This window comes from Odocoileus virginianus, chromosome 32 (genome assembly GCF_023699985.2).
Source record: "Odocoileus virginianus isolate 20LAN1187 ecotype Illinois chromosome 32, Ovbor_1.2, whole genome shotgun sequence".
In the NCBI taxonomy this organism is placed as follows: Eukaryota; Metazoa; Chordata; class Mammalia; order Artiodactyla; family Cervidae; genus Odocoileus; species Odocoileus virginianus.
In genome coordinates this window covers 29,805,440-29,828,686 of record NC_069705.1, presented here as the reverse complement: position 1 = coordinate 29,828,686, position 23,247 = coordinate 29,805,440, and the positions used below count along the sequence as shown (strand labels likewise).

Sequence of the window (23,247 nt, the reverse complement as noted above, 5' to 3'; positions counted from 1 at the left end):
GCACACAGAATCAAAAGCAAGAAGACCAAAAGTTTCTAAAACACATAGGCCCATCTTTCCCGCACTTCACTCCTCTCAGCTGAGGCAGAGAAGGCAGTTTTACCCTCTTTTCCCGGGATCCTGCCCTTTCTACTCCTCCTGGATGGGATGTGAAATGGACTAGCCCCGACTATGAAACCCCCTGCAGTACCAAACTGTGTCTGATTCCCTGAGAACCCAGAATGCTCCGTAGTCCTCCCCAGTCTCATTCCTCAATTCCTTCTCCACCTCCGGGCATGTTTTTCTTCTTTTTCTGTCAAAGACAAAGTTACTGCCCTGAAGCAGCTTAGACGAAAGTTATGGGGCTTATTTAACATGATTAAGGTCCAGGAACATTAGTAAAAAATATGTAAATTCGGCTAAACAGAGACTTGGAGCTCTTCGTGAGGAAAAACTCCAGAGGAAAACCTCACAAGGCAAGAGCCAACTTTAAATGCAAGGGCTCACATCACACCTGAACTCACTGCCTGCCTGCCCTCGTTTCCTGCAAGCACATCTTTCCCGTTCGGGTGGCCCCCATCTACGTGACTCCCAGCAGAGGCGGTCTGTTCATAAACACAGATCCACGCCTTAAAAGAAATCCAGCAGCATATGAAGCCCAAGGCGCCTCTTCCCAGCATTAGCTGCATATTCTCTAGGGAATTCAAGGGAAAAAAGGAGGCTTGCTGGGCCCTCCCAGCTTATCTCTGAAAGGAGTCTCCCTGGGGGCTTAGATGGGCCACAAGCATCCTTCCCTAATTTAACGATAAAAACCAGAGACAGCCAGGCCCAGGGTCGGCTCCAGGCATCTGGCTTGTGGTCTGACCCCCGTCTACCCTGGCAGTGCAGTGCCCCAGAAAACAAGAGAAGGTGACTGCGTCATCCATCGACCAACGCCCAGCTCACAGCCTGCGTCCTGCTTCCCAGAGCCTGAGCCAGAGGTCCTCGCTAGGTGGAAATACACGCTGCTCCTCATCAGAGCAAAGCCCAGGCTAGTGCTTGGTTAACTGGCTCTGTTCATGAGTTGCCAAGACACAAAAGGCAGGGGCCACCGTGCCCACTTCACAGTCGCCGCCCCCAGGGCTGCGGCCCTCTGCAGAGAAGCCCGCCATCGGCAGCGTTGCCCAGCCCAGCCACCGCCATGCCGCCACTCCTTGGCTCTCTTTGGAATTGAAAGGAAGGGGGTGGGAAGCTGGGCTAGTTCAACAGGACTTATTTTCTTAACTGGAAAGGAAGACAATGCTTTCTGACTGCCCATGGTGTGTAAGCCCTCACCGAGGCCATGCCAGACGAGCAGGACAGACCACACAACGCGCCCTACCGTAAGGGTACTTGGTATCCAGGATGCTCTCTGCTGTCCTCCTCCAAGGCAAGAGGTCATCGCTGCATCCATTTGGCATCCCGTTGTACCCGATGCCCACGATTTTGTTTTCTGCATTCACGATGCAGGCACCGACCTGCGGGGAAACACGCCCAAAGGCTTGATGACTTCGAGGGGCCCGTCTGGCACTGCAGAGGCAGCCAATGAGACCAGAGGCCCGCAGAGCCCCAGAATGGGCAGGCCGCCTCTGGAGGGGCCGAGAGCTCTGTCTCCTTGGGGTACGAGAGACAGTGAACAGGGGTGTGTGACAATTTACTCTCTCACAGGAAAATGTGAGCAGGCAGGAATGCTGTGCAAAAGACAGCAGATTGACTCTGCTTTTCTAAGTTGGCAGGGGTCCACAGAGCCTCTTCCTTTTGTAATCTGCTCACTTGTGGGCATCTCCGTGTCTGCCAGTGTCCAAACATTCTCCTGCAGAACTCGCTTACCTGGGAATTTGGATCTTTGCTCCTCTGTGCTGATAAGAAGGCCACCGCCATGAAATACTCAGGCCATTCAAGATAGTCATCACGTTTTCTGCAGGGAACTTCGCTCATGCTGGGTCTAGAAGGCAAACACACAACAAAACAGCAGTCGACAAACACATTTTGGTCAATCTGCTTTCCAATTCGACCCAAGCACATGTCAGCTTTGGCTCTCCAAACTCAAAACAATTTCAATCGACATTTATCAATCAGACATCATAGCACATTAATCCTGGACATTCTGTGGTCTTAAGGAAAAAAAAAATTAAGTTATCAAAAGTTTGCCTGTGCAGCTGCACCTTCCCAGATATTATACCTATTTACTAATTTCTCATAGGATTTTTTTTTTGTAAGTTACTACACATGCCTGACCTATGAATCATTCTCATCTTTCACCTCTCTCCTTTATCAAATGACATCAGCACAACAGGTCAGGGGAAAAGAGAACATTTTTTGACCATCTCATCTACCCCGCGTGTATGCTAAGTCACTCCAGTTGTGTCCGACTCTTTGTGACTCTATGGACTGTAACCCGCCAGGCTCCTCTGTCCATGGGGACTCTCTAGGCAAGAACACCAGTGGGTTATCATTTCCTTCTCCAGGGGATATTCCCAACCCAGGGATCGAACCCGTGTCTCTTATGTCTCCTGCATTGGCAGGCACGTTTCTTACCAAGAGCGCCACCCGGGAAGCCTGATCTACCCTAATCTATTTCAGATACTCTTAAAGGTTGTACACATCAATTCAGTGAAGCCTCCTTCTGAGTTAAGGTAACTCACACCCCTCTTACAGAGACTCAAAGAACTTAGGTATCTCGCCCTAAACCAGGTGGGATTACTATCCACGCCAGAAGGATTCCATATGACTCCATCCTAGCTGTGATAGTCATGTGTCTTTCCTTTCCCTTAGTTTCCCCAGCTGGGACAGAAATTATCCACCCTGAGTAGTGACTCAAACGAAGAGAAACTATTTAGACTCTTGCTATGACTATGGCAAGATTTCAGTAACATTGGGCTACACTCAGGAGAAGGAACTGTCTCCACAACGGAGACGGGGCCCCTGAAGTGGGCTAAAACTGCCAGTAAGGGAGAGGGGCCCTTTCAAGGGAGGGGAACAAAAGCAAAGAAGCAGAGCAACAGAGGACCCAACTCTCAGTGAATCTGGAGAAAGCCTAGACATCTGGGCTTAAGAAAGGTGAGAATTTCCCAACAGCTCCGCTTGGGATCCAGCTGTGATGCTTACAGCTAGGAGCAGCACCAGAGGGTGCCTACAACTGGGTACCATCCACTGGGTACCATCTGATTGTTGTTTAGTCGCTAGTCTGGAGAAGGAAATGGCAACCCACTCCAGTACTCTTGCCTAAAGAACTGGGTGGACAGAGGAGCCTGGTGGACTGCTGTCTATGGGGTCCCACAGAGTCGGACATGACTGAAAGGACTTAGCATGCATTCATGCATTGGAGAAGGAAATGGCAACCCACTCCAGTATTCTTGCCTGGGGAATCCCAGGGACAGAGGAGCCTGGTGGGCTGCCGTCTACGGAGTCGCACAGAGTCGGACACGACTGAAACGACTTAGCAATAGCAGCAGCAGTCGCTAGGCGTTCGGTCACCTCCGACTCTTTGCGACCTCGCGGGCTGCAGGGCTCCAGGCTCCTCTGTCCATGGGGTTTCCCAGGCAAGAACACTGGAGCGGGTTGCCATTTCCTTCTCCAGGGGATCTTCCCCACCCAGGGATCGAACTCGTGTCTCCGGCTTTACCATTGAGCCACCGGGGACGTCCCCGAACTGGTTCATTCAAAGTTTAAGGGTTAGCATCCAAACTCGCTGCGGGGACCCCAAGATGAGTGCTTGCCAAACAGGAAGGCAAAGACGGGAAGGAGAGGGGAACTTACTACCCGGTTTGGTTTACCGCTCGCCGCCGGTGCAGAAGCACAGGAAGACCCCAGGTCCGGGGAGATGTCTTTGGTCAACCGGCAGGGTCACAACCCGGCCTCCTCCCGCCCCGGTCCCGGGCCGGAGCCCGCCGCCCCGCCGCACACGTGGCCGCTGGAAGTGACTTCCAGAGCCCCCGCCCCCGGGGCCCCAGTGCGCGCCCTCGGCTCCCGCGGCGGGGAGAAGGCGTCTCGGAGGCCGCGGGGGCCGCCGCGAAAAGCACCGACCGCCACCGACCCGGCGGGCGTTCCCCCGGCAGCAGGTGTAACCGGGAGGGGGCGTCCCCGGGGCTCCGCGCGCCCCGGCTGCGCCACGTGGCCCGCACCGCCGCCCCCGCGCCCCCTCCGGCCCGGCCCGCAACCTGCAGGCCAGCGCCCGTCCCCGCCGTCCCGCCGCCGCCGCCGCCGTCCTGCCGCGCGCCCGGGGAGGAAGTCGGCCGAGGGGGCGGGCCCGCCGCGCGGCCGGAAGGCGGCGGAGGCCCGGGCGGGCGCGGCCGGGGAGGGGTCCCGGGTGGGGTCGCGGGCGCCTCCGCGTCCCGCCGCGCTGGGAGCTCGGCCAGCCCACCCGAAGGTCCGGCCGGCGGCCTCCGGGCCCGGCGCGGGAACGACTCCTCCCGGGGCCGCTGTGCCCGCTTTGTTGTGGGGGGTGTGGTTTGGGGTGCGCCGTGACTTTGGTCGGCTGGCGGCGACCTGCGCGGTCGCCCCGCCGCCCCGGGTCCTCCCGAGGGACCGCCGGCAGCCGCTCCCCAGCGGGCTCCGACTTCAAGATAACCCCTGCTTTTTTTCGGATCTCTGGATCTGAGGCTAGTTTTTGTTGTTGATGTGCAGGTTTGGGGTGTTTCCCCACCACCACCGCTTGGATCTACCATCAGCTACTTAAAGATCTCGCTGTAAAAGACCCGAAAGAGTCTATAGCAATCAGACCGAACGGGGTAGGAAGAAAGAACTGGTTTTGGCCTCTGGAGTGGGCCTGCGGTGTCGCCGTAGCAGAAGGGTTCGTCTGAGGTAGCGCACAGAAGCTCTGCCTCGAGGCACAAATGCCTCGAAGCTGTATTTGCATAGGCGCTTTGCTTGGCCAGCTTCCAGTCCCTACTCAAATTGTGTGGAAGGGCCTGACTCGTGTGCTGAACTACCCCTTTACGGGCCCCAGCCCTGTCCACACCCCCTCCTGCTAGTCCCCATAAGGTTTGCTGGCTATAAAATTGTGCGTATTTTGTTACAATTGTTAAAAAGATCAGCAACACACAGTACAGGTCAATAGGAAAACCCTTGGGTGACATTTCTGAAGTCATATGCTCCAAGGAACTAAATCTGATTTTAACTTTGGTATTCTGTTCAGACATCTAGCCCCTAAGTCTGGTGGAACACTGGTTCCACTGCAGAGAAGGACAAAAGAACCCGTTTCTGTCTCACATATGGGGCTTGAGGATACTGTCAGCACTCCATAAATAACAGCTAGTGTAGTAATCATGAGTTCTGATCAGCACCTCCTAGATCTGAGCCTCTAATCCAAACAAAAGCGTGTTAACTATATTAATTTAGCCTCACAGAGGAAGAATGATGAGAATAAACAGTTGGTTCTATCTAATTTCTCACTACAGCAGACACATCATTCTTCATCTCCATGGTCCAGCCTGTAGATTCAATAATTAAATTATGTACTGCGTTCAGTGAATGCCGGGAAAGCGAAGGGGGAAAATACTTCATCATTAACTATAGATTTTTTTTTTTTTTTGTATAAGACTCAGGCTGGAAAGAGCTCCATAGATTAAGATGATGATTTTTAATGTCAAGTTAACTTTACTCGGCTGTCTTGTTGCCACTAAAATATATTATATACTGAGCCCCTGGTTCTCCTCCCCTCTCCCAAATCCACTGCTTGCTCTGTGTCACCCTCATCGATAGTCTTTGAGTCTTCATAGATCCATTTCTCTTCTTACCAACCTCCAACCTATACATCACCCATTGCACTGGTCTTTCAACCACAACATCATTAAGCTTTCTTCCTTCCTCTGCTCCGTAAAGACTGTCATACATAATTTAGTTACTTCTCATCATTCTCCATTTTGGTCAACTCTCACACTCCCCTCTGCAATAAATTCAGGATCCTGCTTGCTGCAAACACATTACCCTCAGTGTTCCTGCATTTCACTGAAAGTCTCTCATCTTATTAGATGACATCATTCATAATACAGGAAACTCTCCTGATTCATGGTTTCACATCCTGAGGTTTCAATTATTCTACACACACAGCGAACCCAGGCAGCCCAGGAGGAAAAAAAAAAATGCCTTCCTTGGTTGTCTTGCTCATTAACACCCTGTAACTCCAAGTGTGACGGTAGGTGTTAAAGCTTTCCTGTTCATACCTTGCATTTTGGTTTATAATTGAAGACCTTCCTCTGCAGTGTTTTCCACCGCAGACACAGGGGCTCACTCAGTTTTCAGCCACATCAAGTGTGAGGAGGTTTCACACGGGGTGAACACAATCAGCTGTTTGAAGGATTATGGTCACGGGCTTTGGCTCGGTGCCTCTGTTTACAGGCCTGCGGGTTATCTGTGTCTGATCTATAGCACAACCTGGAATATATCTCAGTACCTTGAAGGTGGTGAATCCAGGCTAAAAGGCAGCCTCAGATGGGGCTTGATGGCATTCATAGATGTCGGCTCTATTAAGACACCACTCACCACTTCTCTGTTACCCAGGAAAGGAAGTGATTTGCAACCCAGAAACAGGCAGGAAATGAGGAAAGTCACTGACCTAGGGGCATCAAGTTTGTCATGGGAAAAAGGGCACCTGCCTTGGCGTCTAGCCAAACTGTGACCTCCAATTCCACTTCTTACCATGTGATCTTCAAGAGTCTTTTGTTTCCTCATCTGTATAGTCAACAACATTCATGCATCCAATCATTTTTAAGTAATTCTCTATGCGTTAGGTGAAGTGAAAGTCACTCAGTCATGTCTGACTCTTTGCGACCCCCTGGACTATACAGCCCATGGAATTCTCCAGGCCAGAATACTGGAGTGGGTAGCCTATCCTTCTCCAGGGGATCCTCCCGACCCGGGAATCAAACCAGGGTCTTCTGCGTTGCAGGCAGATTCTTTACCAGCTTAGCCACCAGGGAAGCCCATGCATTAAGTGCTATGAATCTCAGTGATGAACAAGATAAACCCATTTTTGCCTCACAGAGCTTACCCCCCCAAAAAATAAATACTAAATAAATGACCTCATTGATGGCTCAGTTAATACAACAAATGCTATTATTAGGTAACACGCCCGTCGGAATATCTTTGTTCTTAATCCAGTCATTGTCAGGACCAAAAACTTCTTTCCATAGCTCAACCACAACCCTCAGACACAAAGGACCACTAGAGAGAGCTGTTTAAACCTTAAGTAAGGGGATGCATGGCCCAGAAGAGAGGCAATGTACATTATAGTAAATTAAAATTAACTATATGCTCTTGTCAATATATAATTTGTATACATGTGTTAGAGCAGGAAGTCAGTTGTTCATGGTTAGTGAAAGGCAGACAGACTGCAAATTGACTTCAAGATTCCTAAACAAGATGTGGGTTTATGAGTTGAGGTCCCCAATTATTTTTATCATGACAGGGCTTCAAAATGATAACAAAGATCAGTGAAGAAGTGTTAACTTGTCATGTGCACAAAGCTGGGTGCTTTGCTATTGTATATCAATAAATGTTTGTGGACTAAATAAAGGAATTTTGTTGTTTTGTTTAGTCACTTAGTCATATCTGACTCTTTGCAACCACCTGAACTATACCCAGGCTCCTCTGTCCATGGGATTCTCCAGGCAAGAATACTGGAGTGGGTTGCCATTTCCTTCTCCAAGGGATCTTCCTGACCCAGGGATCAAACCCGCATCTCCTGCATTGGCAGGGAGATTCTTTACCACTGAGCCAAAGTGGGTAGCTGTTCCCTTACTCCAGGGGATCTTCCCAACCCAGGGATCGAACCCAGGTCTCCCACATTGCAGGCAGATTCTTTACCACCTGAGCCACAAGGGAAGCCCAAGAGTACTGAAGTGGGTAGCCTATCCCTTCCGTTCTCCAGCAGATCTTCCCAACCCAGGAATCCAGCCAGGGTCTCCTGCTTTGCAGTCTGATTCTTTGCCAGCTGAGCTACCAGGGAAGCCCACTGAGCCACCAGGGAAGCCTAAATTAAGGAATTAATAGGCTATACTTGCTTTATGCCAAATTTTTTGGAGCATCCATCCCACGTGTCAAGAGAAGTATTCCTTGAGACTACCCTGGCAGTCCAGCGGCTAAGACACCATGCTCCTAGTGCAGGGGTCCTGAGTTTGATTACTGGTCAGGGAACTAGATCCCACACGCCTCGAGTCAGAATTCGCATGCTGCAACTACAGATCCCACGTGTTGCAACTAAGACCCAGCACAGCCTACATAAAAAAAATATTTAAAAAAGAAAGAAAGAAACGAGGAGGGTTTTGGTGCAACCCTGGGAGCCCAGGAAGACTTAGTAGCTTAAAAAAAGAAAAGTCTTCCTCTGTAAACTCTATCATATGCCTCTATCTGCTTCCTTTTTCTCCTTGTGCTTGGTGGGCCTGGAAAGACATTTAATAAGTAAGACACTGGAGCGAGAGGTTGAGGAGCCAAGGGACAGTTGAGTTATCTTCAAGACTTGCAGTATCTTAGTCTTAGGATCCAAGTCTTGGCCTGTAAGTAACCAGCCATCTCCAGGGCCAGAGCCGCAGGCAGCTGGGAGGCTGTCTGTGGCATATCAGTTCTCCCCACGACTTGCTTTTCCTTCACAGAGCTGCATTTGCAGCCTCTTTCACACATAACTGGTTGAAGTCGATGGAAATTACATGTCTTATCACTTCTTAAAAGAAAAAAAAATATAGAAAATGTAAATCTAAAAGAAATGGGCAATTTTCTTGTACCACTTTATATTTCTGTGTAAGTTACCAAGTGCCAATCATTCTTACTTTTTAAAATTCAAATTTGTCAAGCAGCACGCAGGCTTTCAATGTTGTACAAGAAAAGATAATTCTCCGTGTGGAACAGTCACTTATGTTAGTTCTGCAGACGTGCCTGCCTACCAAAAGAGAGTTTAGCAGATTGCTGGTTTGGGAGAAATATTAATGATCTCATTAAATGATCCCCTCAGCTCTGGGGTCACCATGGAAATGTAATCAACAAGATATTACAGTTCTGGATACAGAAATCTTTACTGACATCAAAGTCACCACTCATTTTGTAGTGTGTTTTTAACTGATGTAACAAGGCAAGTGCCCAAGAATCAGTATAAATGGGAGCCCCTGTTAAACTGTACTGAGAAGTTAATGGCTATCATAATCTGCGTGTTGTGCCTTCCATCAGCTCACCAGAGCACTCACTATGTGGTAAACGTCTAAAATGAAAAAGCAAGAATCAAATTAATGCTTTAATACTGCAGTTCACCTGTTGTTGTGCAGTCGCTAATTCACGTCTGACTCTTTGGCATCCCGTGGACTGTAGCCCACCAGGCTCATCCGTCCATGAAATTTCCCAGGCAAGAATACTGGAGTGGGTTGCCATTCCCTTCTCCAGGGGATCTTCCCCACCCAAGGATCAAACTCGAGTCTCCCGCACTGGCAGGGGGATTGTTGACCTCCAAACCACCAAGGCAGCCCATTGCAGCTCCCTCCATATGTGTATATTGAGGGTAACATCTGTGGTCTTGCTATGACGACAACAATCAAGGCCATGAAGTGAAAAGTCAGCTTCTACAGGCATGAACAAGCGAAATAAACCAGGACGCCTATCCTGTCTGAGTTGCTACTGACACTGTTCACAGTAAGAAATTCTAAGCTTGGATGCAGGAGGTGATGGAGGACAATATGGCAATGATGAGGTCAAAGTCTGTCCACGCCCCTTTGGGATCAACCTCTGTCTGCTGCAGCGTGTGACTGACAGCCCAGAGATGATGCATGGTGTCAGCCACGGAGCATTCTGAGACACTCTGTTAGTCATGCTATCTTCGAATTAGCCCTGGCTTGAGTTAAATATCCACCGAAAGGAATGGAAGGATCCTCATGAAATCATCCTTATGAGAACAGGAGAGATTTAATAGTTTGGTGGTTACAGTAACCACTAGCCTGCTAGAAAAATCAATATCTCCACAGTGTTAGAATCACACCAAGGGGTCCTGGAGCTGAGCCCTGTCACTGAAGAAGAAACTCGAATTCATTAGAGCAGGAAGTCAGGATGTGCAGCGAGGTCAAGCACAAATACAACCTGGGCTCTTTTGTCCGCAAACCCAAGGAGATGCTCTTCTTTCAGGATCCAAGTTTTTTTTTTTTTTTTGAAAAGCACAGAATTTACAAAGCTGGAAGTGACCTCAGCAATCACGGAGTCCAGCCCCTTCTTTTTACAGATGAGGAAATAGTGGCCCAGAAAGATGACTTGCCTTGCTCCCCATTCACCCAGCTGACCTGGTGAGATTTCCTCCAGGCGTCACAAGGCCCGTCCCCAGTCTTAGAGTCTATGAACAAGAGCACACAGCTCTTCATTTAGAGCCTCGAAGGAAGGCACTCTGCTCAGCCTTCCAGGAGCATAAGGAAAGCAGAATCAGTTTCTCCCAACTCTGCGCCTGAGAGAAGGTAAAACCACATGACAGGGTAACCAACATTCGATGGTTAGGTTGCAATGTAAGGTGACAATAAAAGAGGTGTCCAGAGGACTTCCCCGGCGGTCCACTGGTTACGACTACACGTCCTAATGAAGGAGGTGCAGGTTTGATCCCTGGTCGGGGAAACTAAGATCCCACGTTCAGCACAGCATGGCTAGGGGAAGAAAAAAAAAATCAATTTGAATGAGCTGTCCAGAGTAGAACATGATTTGTTGTGTGTGTCTTCTACAGAAAAATAGCCTTTTCTGCCCACCCAGGAAGTAGTTTATAGACACAGAGTTACCCCTGCTCTCTTTGTCATCACTGCCAGTAGGCACAATATTCTGTTTATAACCCAGTTCCTTTTTCAGAGGAAGTGAAAAATACACAAGATGCAAAGGATGAGAGCCTGCACAAGACATAAGGATCACACGCATCTCAACCATCAGTACCAGAGGCTGCCCTAACTGTAGCCGTTCACAACCTGGGGACAAGATCCCATCTAAGGGAATCGTCTTGTGTTTCTGTGTGAGTCGCTCAGTCGTGTCCGACTCTGTATGACCCTATGGGCTGTAGCCAGCCAGGCTCCTCTGTCCATGGGATTCTCCAGGCAAGAATAATGGAATGGATTGCCACTCCCTTCTCCAGGGGATCTTCCCGACCCAGGGATCGAACCCGGGTCTCCAGCATTGCAGACAGATTCTTTCCAGTCTGAGCCACTAGACCTGTGCTTAAGCCTGGACAAGGAAGACTGCATGCCCTCTTCTGTATTCACTGAATATTAAATGTTACTATGTCCCTAACACATTCACAGCCCCCTCCCTCCAGAACCATGGACTTTCAGATAAATAAGTATATAACACACACATACGAGGTCTTTCCGCTTTGTTCTATTTAATTCAAGCCTTTTTGAAATCCCAGGGATAACATTACTTTTTTAGACAGAGTCCCACTATCTTTGCACCTACACAAAAAGCATCGTATGAAATACATAAATAAGAGCAGGCAGGGAGCACACCCTCGTGGATTGGAGAAGATGCCTGGATCTGGCTTGGAGGCTGATAGCTAAAAAACTAAGTCTGGCTGCTGGAAACCAACAATATCTCCACAATAATGCAGAGACCCCCATGTAAACTCCTTATCTTTGCCTTCCACTCCTTTATGTTTTCATATGCATGGCTCCCTGTGAGACCCAGAGGAATTCCCTTTCTTGAAAGTCTTTGTTAACAGCCTATTCACTCCCTTGCTATTCTCATGTAACATCACAAATGCTATGTGCTGGCAAAAGGTGAGATAGCAAGTTTACGTTTTAGAGTGTAATTTCACTACGGAGCAATTCGTTTTGTTTGTAACAGCCTGCGACTGTTCCAGCCAGATGCAGTACACCAGGCTCCGGGACAGAGGAAAGAACTTCATTTTCTAAAATTGGGGGCAAATTCTATCACTGATTTTAGTGGCACATTAAACCGGTTAGTACTAGTCAGAACCAACATTTCACATGCAGACATATTCTCTACTTGAAAGTCAAGTGTCCTTCAAAAGACGGAGAAATTATTTGGGATTTCTGAAAACATCAAAGGAATCCCCCGCAAACCGTCCCCATAAACGCCTCAATCAGTTTAGCAATCGGGGCCAGAGCCGATGGCTTTGATTTCTCTTTGATGCAAACCATAATACAAGATGGAATGGCTCTGGGAAATGCTCATAAGCAGTGGTCAGGAAAGTGGATTCTTCTATGTTCACAGCCAGACCCCCGCGCCGATGGGCTGAAGCCCAGTTGATGGTTGGCATTATTCATTCACAATGCTCACTACAAAGCACTTCCCCCGCTTGCTTCATCCAAACAGAATCGCGTCCTCCTGCTGTATGTACAGAAATTGCAGCAGTAACCGAGATGCTTGAAGAGTTTTTTCACCGCGTATGCCTTTAGAGGTACACATTTGGCTCAGCAGAAGCTAAACATTTTTAAGAGCACAGTAAGAAATAGGCCAGAAAACATCAAAGCTTTATAGCTTTTGAGAAAACTTGATGGTCTTGCTGGTACAACTCCCTATGATATGGTTCAGTTGTAATAACAATGGAAACTGTATCAGTGCAAACTGCTGATGAAACATCAGAAAATGTAGCCAAGGGTCTTTTAAACCCATTTAAGAACTGTTCTTTTGAACTGCGACTCTTAGCCTTGGAAAACCTCTTCGAGATTTTAAGCAGGGCTCTGGATGAACTGCAGAGTGAGAACCTGAAATTATCTCGTGCACTGGAATCAATATCAAGCGGTATTTTCTCTTTGAGAGAAATTCAATCCGACAGAAAAGAGAAGGAGCCGTAAGGAAACCGGGACCCTGGCTAAAACGCTCGCCTTAGAAAATACGCTGCAAAGCAGTCCAAATGAGGTGATGTCACCAGAAGCAGAAAACCATAGTGACAGAATCAAATGTGATCTGGGCCTCAGAATACTTCATTATCACTCCCACAGGTCACTAAACTTCACACAACGCATCCATCAGCCTGGATAGCCATTTGGAAGCCGCCGCTGGTAGCTAGATGGCGCAGTGACCAACCGCACACCCCGCGATAGCAGGCGAGCAGGGTTCAAACGGAGGCCTGGGTGCTCAGACCCAGGTTTGTTAGTCTCAAAGTGCTCTCTAGTGGCCAGAGGAACAGAAAATCATCTGACACTTGGAAAGCAGTTCGGGGGATGATTGAGAACGAGGGAGAGGTCTTGGGACGGCAGGGTAGAGATGCTGTCTAATGCAGCCTGCATCCCCTGGGTCTGGAGTGTTAGTCGCTCGGTCGCATCCGACTCTTTGTGACCCCATGGACTGTAGCCCTCCAGGCTCCTCTATCCTGGGTCTGTGGGAACCTTTTATGAGCAAACTTGCCATTTCCAATGACTGTGTTGCTACCTGTAAAACACTGATGAATTATTACGTTCGGCAGTATAATTTCTATACTGTGTGCTAGAGGCTTATCAAATTCATGGGGGAAGCATTTGGGTTTAAATGAATCCTTGTTCACTTGTAGGGGGCTCATTAGTGAAACAGATGTCTAAACAGAATACAAAGTACATTGAGCTTGTCCATTTATCTGACTGTGCCGATGCTCTGGGCTCTCCTTCGTAAGCTTAAGTCATTGTTTGGTGCTTTGTAAGCCTAAGTCACTGTTTCAGGGAGTGTGATGAGGTTAGGCATCAGGCTTGGCTGAAAGAAAATCATTTCTCAAGCACCTGTATGTTCCAAGCACAGTCCTAGATTTTATCTCTGTGTGCATGCTGTAGCTCAGTCGTGTCTGACTCTTTGAGACTCCATGGACTGTAGCCTGCCAGGTTCCTCTGCTCATGGAATTTTCCAGGCAAGAATACTGGGGCATATTGCATTTCCTCCTCCAGGGGATCTTCCCAACCCAAGGATCAAACCCACATCTCCTGTGTCTCCTGCAAATCTCCTGTGAATCCTAGTGGATTCTTTACCACTAGCAGCTGTGTTTAATCCTCACAAAGAATCCTCTGATGGAGGAATCACTGTATTTTTCTTTTTTCCAAATAAAGTAGAGGTTGACGAACTTTTCCTAGAAAGGACCAGCAAGTAAATATTTCAGGCTTTGAGGGTCATCTGGCCTCTGTCACATCTGTGTATCCACTGAACTCTGCAGTCACAGCGTGAACACAATCAAGGACAACAGACAAACAAATGGGAGTGGCTGTATCCCAATAAAACTTGATTTGTGGGCCCCGAAATGTGAATTTCATGTAACTTTCGCATGTCTCCAAATATTGTTCTTCTTTTGGTTTTGTTTCAGCCATTTAACAATTTAAAACCGTTCCTGTCTCATGGGCCATATAAAAATAGGTAACAAAGCCGTACAAAAACAGTGGGCTGTGTTGGCCACCAGCCAGAGTTTGCTGAGTCCTGCGATAAGAGAACGGAATCTCAGTCCGCAATTCTGTGAGCGGCGGCATCGGCAGTCAGGCCAGCCTGCCTGTGGACCCGGCTGAATTGCGTGTCACGAGCGGGGCCTTCATTTCTAGTACATCAGCCCTCCTCCTGCTTCTGCCTTCAGCATCAGAGTAAATTTGGGTTTTGTTTGTTACAAAAGAGAAAATTCAAAAGAGAACTTCTCCAGAAAGAGCCAAGACAAAGACAAGGAAAAGAAAACAAGCATTGAAGGTAGCCAGTTAAGCATTAAGAGTTACGCACAGTGCCCTTCCTGGAAGACCAAGATGTTATGGAGATGTCTAAATCAGATGGAAGGCACAGTCCTTGAATTCCAAAGACTTGGTATCATAGAAGGAACATATTAGGAAGTCATCAGAACACATTTTAAAACTTGCATATATCTATCCAATCACCTTTAGCTGGAGGGCAATACACACAGCAAGAATGGATGCTAGGAGACAGCCCTCCTGGGAGCCCAGGTCTCCTACTTTCAAAAGTGTCAGGCAGGTCTTCCCTGGTAGTCCAGGAGCTAGGCCTCTGAGCTCCCAGTGCAGAAGGCCCAGGTTCGATTCCAGGTCAGGGAAATATAGCCTACAAGCCACAACTAAGAGTCTCATGCAGCAACTAAGATCCAGAGCAGACAAAAAAAAAAAAAATACTAGAAATGGTCTAAAAAAAGGGCATTAATTCACTTGTAGTCTGAAGAATTTCAAGTCACAATACCCAGGCACAATAAAAAAAAATTTCCTATCTTTTCTAGAGTTTAGATTTAACTTTTACTTTGGGCTGTAATGCTGTCTAGCAAAAGAAAAGTAGACTTGGTCTTTTCAGGTTTAAAATCTTACTTAAACAGTAAGCCAATCACACTTTATCAGCACAAAGGTAGAGAAATATGTTACTGGGACAGAAAAGAGAATCCATAGACAAGCTCACTTATGAACAGAGACTTTATAAACTACCATGTTAGCAACTGCGGAGGAGTGGGGGGAAATCCATAGTGCCAGAATAGCTGGAGGCCCATATGAACAAAGTTAAAACTTGACTACTACCAAACATGAACACAAAAATTAATTCCAGGCGGACTACAGATCCAAATGTGAAAAGTAAACAATAAAACTTGGAGATAGTGCTGTCCAAGAGAACTTTCTATGATGGTAGAATGTTCTATAATTCTGCACTGCCCAATTCATTAGCCACTAGTTATATGTGCTTATTGAGCCCCTGAAATTGAGCCCCCTCAGTTGCTAGTGCAACTGAGAAACTGTCCTTTAAATTAAATTAAATTTTAGTTAATTTAAGTTTGAAAAGTGAAAGTGAAAGTCACTCAGTATCCAACTCTTTGCAACCCCATGGCCTATGCAGCCCATGGAACTCTCCAGGCCAGAACACTGGAGTGGGTAGTCTTTTCCTGCTCCAGGGGATCTTCCCAACCCAGGGATCAAACCCAGGTCTCCCACACTGCAGGCAGATTCTTTACCAGCTGAGCCATAAATGGCCAGTGGCTTCCCAGGTGGCACTAGTGGTAAAAGAACATGCCTGCCAATGCGGGAGACATAAGAGATCCAGGTTAGTTCCCTGGGTGGGGAAGATCCCTTGGAGGAGGGCATGGCAATCCACTGCAGTATTCTTGCCAAGGACAGAGGAGCCTGGAGGGGTCCATAGGGTCTCAAAGAGTCAGACACGACTGAAACGACCTAGCATGCATGCACGTCACGGATGGCCAGTGGCTACTACTACATCGGCACAGATCTAGAGGAAAATTCAAGATAACACTTTCCTGACCATGTGTTAGGAAAAAAATTCTTAAAAATCAGACATGGAAGAGTACTTAATAAAGATTCAGGACTTCTGGGACATTATGCTATGTGAAATAAGCCAGTCGCAAAAGGATGAATACCGTACAATTCCACTCATCTGAAACATCTGAACTAGGCACAAATCCTTTCCATCAGTACTTCTGTCAAAAGATGGATCAAAGGAAGAATATGAAAGGGTCATGACCCACGTTCCTCCCTTTAATTTGGCAACAGCATTTGGCTGATAAACAGCAATTTTCAATATTTTCTCTGGATTGTTCTTGGCCAGGTTCCACCTTCCAGGAGTTTTGGTATTCTTAAGTTTGTGATTTTAATATTTTTTTTTTAAAAGGTGGATTACTTGAAAAAAGTTGGAATTCTTTTTCTTTTAGTACAGTAGTGTTGTATTAATATAACCAAAGTTAATTGCTTCACACATGGAGCAGAAAATGAAGCAAACAGATCTCACACAGCTTCAAAAGAATTTGAATTATATTTCTGAATTCAGACTTGTATCATCAACTGAGATAATAACTGAAAATCTACCAGGATTCTTCTCTGACAATAGCAAATATTGCATGGAATTCATTAGTACTTGAGTTATCAAATAGAGGATGATAACTGGAGAAAATAATGAGTTTAGTGATTATATGAAAACCAGTATGACATATGCTAGTATGTATATTTTTAGTATCAACGCTTGAAGTCAGACAGAATATTAATAGAAGTGTGTGTACTTTTATCATAAACTGATATCCAGTGACATAGTCACTAGGCTCACCAAAGCTTCCTATATCCAAAAGAGAGTAAGCATTCTAGTTGTAACTCAAAAATAACAAGACTGACTCTTGTGGAGTCCATTATATTACATTATAATCAAATTACATGACCTCTTGAAGTGACTGACCTTTTACTTTCATTCAACAGTTTTACTTAAAAAAAAAAAGACATATTAGTTGTCACTGCACAAGTTTTATATATCAGTACCTGCACGTTTCAGAATTTTGAAGAATTTGTCCAACCAGAGACCAGATCTATACTTTCTGGTAAGCTCTACACTTTCAGTTTATCCACTTTCTAGAAATCATAAAAATAGTAATGCAATCGACACCCTCTGGAAATGTGTTAAATGTTTGGAAATACCACTACCACCATCAGCAGCAGCAGCACTGAAACTTACTGAGCATTCATGGAGAAAGAGAATTATACCCATTTCACAGATTAGAAAACTGAGACTCCAGAAGTTGAGTAACTTACCCAATTCCACACAGATAGTAAGTGATGAAGCTAGGAGTCAATTCCAAGCATTTTGTTTGACTCTGGAGCCTGCCTCTGTGCTATACTGTCCTAGTTCCTACATTGTGTCGTCATGAAAAAGGGATGGATATCGAGTTCACAAATATAATGGAATAGGAACCAAGCAGAAAGAACCCTATATTTGAAAAAAATATGTAATAGTTGAGAAATGTTCATCATATCTTAAAGAAAAGAGAAAACTTTCTGGAGTACTTAGAGTATGCCAGACATTGCGGTTAAGTTGCTACATATACAACTGTTTCTATTAATCCTATTAACTGCTAATAGAATTCATTCTACTATTAATACTAACTCCATTTTTAAAATGTGGAAATTGAGTCAGAGACTTAAGAATCTTGGCCGAGATCGCACAGCTAGTAGATGGCAAAGCCAGCGAACATTTGAACGTTGATTTCCTTTTTTTGTATTTATTCTCCAGATGAGACTCCACAGCTTAGCCTTTAATCACCTCGCCTGTCTTTCCCGCCATCACACCTGCCTGGACAGACCCACACCTGCCCCCAGCAGAGAACCATTCCAGGTTCACACAACAGGGCAAACTGGCCTCACACTGAACTTCACTGGGTTTCCGCAGTGACTCAGGCAGTAGAGAACCTGCCTGCAATGCAGAAGACATGGGTTCGACCCCTGGGTCAGGAAGATCCCCTGCAGAAGAGAATAGTCACCCACTGCAGTATTGTTGCCTGGAGAATCCCATGGACAGAGAAGCCTGGTGGGCTACAGTCCACGGGGTCGCAAAGAGTCAGACATGACTGAGCAACTAACAGCTGCACTTTTTACTTTGGACTTCGCTATCCCACACCCCAGATGTGGGGTGTCAGCACAACCCAGCAAGCCGAGGCTTGTCTGCTGGTAAGATTACCGTCCTCGTCTCCAACAGAACTGTCTCTTCTCTCCTCTCAAACCTTCCACCTATCCTAGTGCCTTCCTCACATCTTCCATTACTGATACTTTCTGAGAAAGGAAGACCTTCACACTATCTGCTTTACAAATTAACCTTCACCTCTGCTGTTATCCATTTTTCCCTTCCTTTGGCAGCTGAGCAAACAGCTTCCTTTCCTGTCAAGGGCGATCCTTCCTGTGTTTTCCAGATCTCATCCCTGCTTGAGACCAGATCCCTTCTTAACTAGCTTGCTCCTTAGTTTTCCCTTATTTCATCTTCAATTTTCCCTTCCCTCATTTCTTAAAAACAAGCAAAAACCATGAATCTTCCATCTTTTGACCTCTCAGCATCTCAGCATACAGGCAAGGTCGAATCAGGGTTCGTGGTGGATTTTTGATGAGAATCAACCAGCGAGTGTCACGATTAGTCCTCTAGGCTCAGAGGAGACTCAGCCGCGTCTGCTGCAGCCTGACCATGTGCAAGGACCCCCTTCGTCCTGGAGTACTGACCCTGTTGGTCACCCAAGAGGACAGGAGTGGCGCCTGCATCACCTCTGCTGGAAACCAGGTGCTCTGGATGGACGATGTTTTCACGCTGAGGTAGGGTGCCCTGGCGTGGGGAACACCCTGGTGATGTTGGTGATCTCTTATATGCACTCTAAACCATTCGCCATAGTTGCAGGGGACTCCAGTGTGACAAAGATGACCCCACTAGGGGCCAACTGTCACACATGTCTTCCTAAAACAGGTGAGAGATGGGGTAGAGGCTGTTGTCCAGGTAACGATGAGAAACTGAATACCAACCATGCCCCTGGGCATGCACTTTCAGTACGCCTGCAGGTAATGACTATCGTCCTTCAGCCTTTTGTGTATTACTGGGCAATGGACTGAAACATTCTGTCTGGACAGTCACTTCCCTGGAAAGGGTTTACAGAAGTAAACTATGTAGATCTTGAGGCTCTGAGTCTCTTCAAGGGTTCCAGGAATCTCTGCCAATCTCTCTGCCCTCCCACTTACCATTACAGATGGTGAAGTTCCTGGCCCCGAGCTTTGTTTGACACATTGCCAGTCTGGCTGCCCGTGAGAGACTGATATGAAGAAGGAGACCAGGGACGAGTTTCAGAAAAGTGAGATTGATCCCAGAGTCAAACATGGCAGGCTATCAATCTCAGCAGGAGAGAGAGGGGTCTGTCTCATAGATGCTCCAGCCAGAGGGATCTGAAACATCTAATCCTTCTAATCCAGACTACTAGCAGCTTCCCAAGACCCTCCAAGAAAAAACCCAATTCTCCATGCCCTTGACCACTCAGGAAAGTCTGGTGGGATGAACACCAACAGGAAGGCAGAGATGCAGAAAAGGAGAGGGGGGGTGGTGAAGAAGTTCTTTCAGACACAGAACTCATCTGACCCTGAATGGAACCAGTGAGAAAGGAAGGAAATAATTTACCTGCCCTCCTCGCCCCCCAACCCCAGCCATAACATTGTGAATCATAAGGACACAAAGGTCTGAGGGCTTTCTAGGGTCCCAGCGCCAGCTTGGCCTGCAAGCTGGGGAGGGTGGAAATTCCAGAGAACTGTGGTACAGGAGAAGACTCTTGAGAGTCCAAGGGATGGCAAGGAGATCAAACCAGTCAGTCCTAAAGGATATCAATGGAAGGACTGATGCTGAAGCTGAAGCTCCAATATTCTGGACACCTGATGCTAAGAGCCGACTCATTGGAAAAGACCCTGATGCTGGGAAAGATTGAAGGCAGGAGGAGAAGGAGGCGACAGAGGATGAGATGGTTGGATGGCATCACCGACTCGATGGATGTGCATTTGAGCAAACTCTGGGAGATAGTGAGGGACAGGAAACCCTGGCGTGCTGCCGTCCATGGCATTGAAAATAGTCGGACATGACTGTTGGCTGAACAAAGCAACTCAGCCCCACCCCAGTCGTCCACAACCCAAGAGAGGGAAGGGTTCTTTCTACACTGGTTCCAAGTAGGGTTAAGCTCCATGACCACAGCTGTGGTTGGCTTGACGTCCACCCCATATAGGCTGCTTTCCTGCACTGCCTTGCTTTCCCCTCCACTACCTGTGCTTTTAGAAGAGTTTCCAAATAATGACTCACCTTAACTCCAGTCTCCACTTTGTTCCCACTCTCACAGATTACTTATTAATAACAAAAGAAACCTGGCAGACCACATCTTAACTAAATGGAAAAATTTAGCATCCTCAATGATGAGACAAACCGATCCACTGGGAAGTGAACACAACATCACCTGCAAAGTATTCTCGACATACACTTCAAGCTCAATTCAATCATAAGGAAATACTCACACTGTTGGGTCGAATTGTGTCTCCCCCAAAATTTGCCTGTGCAGGGTCTTAGATGAGGCATGTGGGATCTAGTTCCCTGGCCAGGGATCGAACTCAGGCCCCCTGAATTGGGAGCAGGAGTCTTAGCCACTGGACAACCAAGGAAGTGCCAGCATGAATATGTTTAAAGAATCAAACTAATTGTCCTGTAGAATATCCCACAAAATTCATACGTTGAAGGCCTTATCCCCAGTATCTCAGAATGTGACCTTATTTGGAAATAGAGTCTTTGTAGATGTAATTAGTTGGTCAAAATAAGGTCATGCTGGAGTAGGGTGGACCCTAAATCTAACAAGTGGTATTTCTTCTAAGACCATCATATGAAGACAAAGGTAGAGATTGGAGTTATGTTGGCCAAGGCCGAGGGAAATCAGAAGCTGGCAGACGCAAGAAAGAATACCTTCTTGGAGCCTTTTGAGGGAGTGTGGCTCTGCCAGCTCCTTGATCTTGAACCAACAGCCTCCAGAACTGTGAATCAACACATTCCTGTTGGTTCAAGCAACCTGTTTGTGGTACTTTGTTACGGCAGCCCTAATAAACTGATAATACACAATACAGATTGTAGGATATTCTACAGGACAACTAGTTGGATTCTTTAAAAATATTCATGTTGGCACTTCCTTGGTTGTCCAGTGGCTAAGACTCCAGCTCCCAATGCAGGGGCCCTGGGTTCAATTCCTGGCCAGGGAACTAGATCCTGCATGCCTCATCTAAGACCCTGCACAGGCAAATAAATAATTTTTTAAACATCCATGTTATAAACACCACCAACACCAACACACACACACACAGACACACACACACACACAATGGGTGGGAGGCTGTTCTAGGGTGAAGGAGACTAAGAAGACATGATAATTAAACGTAGACTGTGACTTGATTAGGCCCTGGCTATTACTGGGGCAACGGGGGAATCTGAATACGGATAGATAAGATTACGTTTATGTGCTCAGTCGGGTCCAACTCTTCGAGACCCCATGGACTATAGCCCACTAGGCTCCTCTGTCCTTGGGATTTTTCAGGCAAAAATACTGGAGTGGGTTGCCATTTTGTTCTCCAGGGGATCTTCCCAACCCAGCGATTGAACTTGAACCCATGTCTCCTGTGTCTCCTGCATTGCAGGCAGATTCTTTGCAGGCTGAGCCATCACATTAAACTTCTTGGGTTTGATAATGCTGCTATAGTTATACAGATTTCTTCATTTTGGGGGGAATATGTTTCTTGATCTCTACAACTTATTTTCAAAAGGTTCAAGTAAAACCATTAAACACACACACACACACACACATAAAGACTGACCAAGCAAATGTGGCCAAATGTTACCAACCGGTGTTTCTGGATGAAACTTAAATAAATGCACTACTCTTTCAACTTTTCTTTAGTTTTAAAAATTTTCGGGGTACTCTTTTGCCCCCTTCTGATGCCTATGTCAGAAGCTTTCCCTATCTCCTTTATACTTTAATAAAACTTTATTACACAAAAGCTCTGAGCGATCCAGCCTCGTCTCTGGCCCCGGATTGAATTCGTCTCCTCCGGAGGCCAAGAATCCCGCGTCTAATCGTTCAGCAACAACCTTTCATCTTGGGGGCTCGTCCGGGATCCTTCAAGACAAGATGGGCCTGATAATGTATGTGAGCCTACTTCTGCTGACTCCAGAAATCCTGAGTCTGCCATTTGATCCTCAAGACAATGCCTTCCTGTCCTGGGCTCACTCCTATGCTGCATTCCACAATCGGTCTAACTGCTGGGTCTGCGGAGCACTCCCCACTTCATCAGTGGAAGGCTTCCCGTGGTGGACATCTCCACTTCAAGGAAAAGACTTTCTCCAAGTCTGCGAATACCTTCAACAACAATCACATGTGATGCCTCTTCTTCGTCTGGTGACATCTAACAACCCTAGAATGGACTGGTGTAATACTCTGTACCTTAACTATGGACATAACGTGAATTTTAATTTTGATTATACACTGTCTCAGTTTAATGACTATTTTGCTGCACATATATACCTGATATGAGCACTAATGTTACTCATTTTACTAAACACATGAACAAGATGATTAGGGCCATGGATACTCCTGAAGCCTCTATTGTCTCACTTTGGGAGACGTTAACTAGTTCCCCATGGTGGAAATCTATCTTAATTACTATAATTCTGATTGTTTTGTTTTTGCTCTTTGCTCCCTGCATCTGTAACTGTGTAACTGGATTTGTTTCTAGTCGCATGAAAGCTTTTAAATTACAAATGGTTGCTCAAATTCCTGCTATCAAAAAAAAAAAAAAAAAAAAAAAAAAATTTTCAAGGTGGTAAGTTGAAGGAATTATTGTATTTTTTGTGGGTGGTGGTTTATGGCAACCAATACTCTCACAGAGATGATGCCTACACTTCTTTTCTAACAAAGTAACTAGTTGTAAACAAACTGGTCAACTTTTATTCAATCCACATCTTGGTTAAGCGGGCAGATATAAGACACAAAAGACTGCATCTCCTTTGAGAAACCAGGAGAAAACTGAGCAGGTGATCAGTCTAAAA

General features: G+C 46.5%; 1 protein-coding gene across 6 annotated transcripts in view; it reads right to left on the bottom strand.

The window, feature by feature from the left end:
- DCTD (dCMP deaminase) overlaps positions 1–23,247 on the bottom strand; it is a 117,872-nt gene that overhangs the window by 21,468 nt on the left and 73,157 nt on the right. For 3 of the 6 annotated variants that reach the window (XM_070460096.1, XM_070460097.1, XM_070460098.1), the window contains 2 exons: positions 1,828–1,942; positions 1,340–1,475 (listed from right to left, as the gene is read on the bottom strand). In XM_070460096.1, the coding sequence (XP_070316197.1) occupies positions 1,340–1,475; positions 1,828–1,935 (244 nt within the window). In that variant the 5' untranslated portion in view covers positions 1,936–1,942. Of the gene's footprint in view, positions 1–1,339; positions 1,476–1,827; positions 1,943–3,756; positions 4,053–4,157; positions 4,222–23,247 lie in introns of those variants that run through there. The other 3 variants (XM_070460100.1, XM_070460101.1, XM_070460099.1) reach the window with 3 other exon arrangements.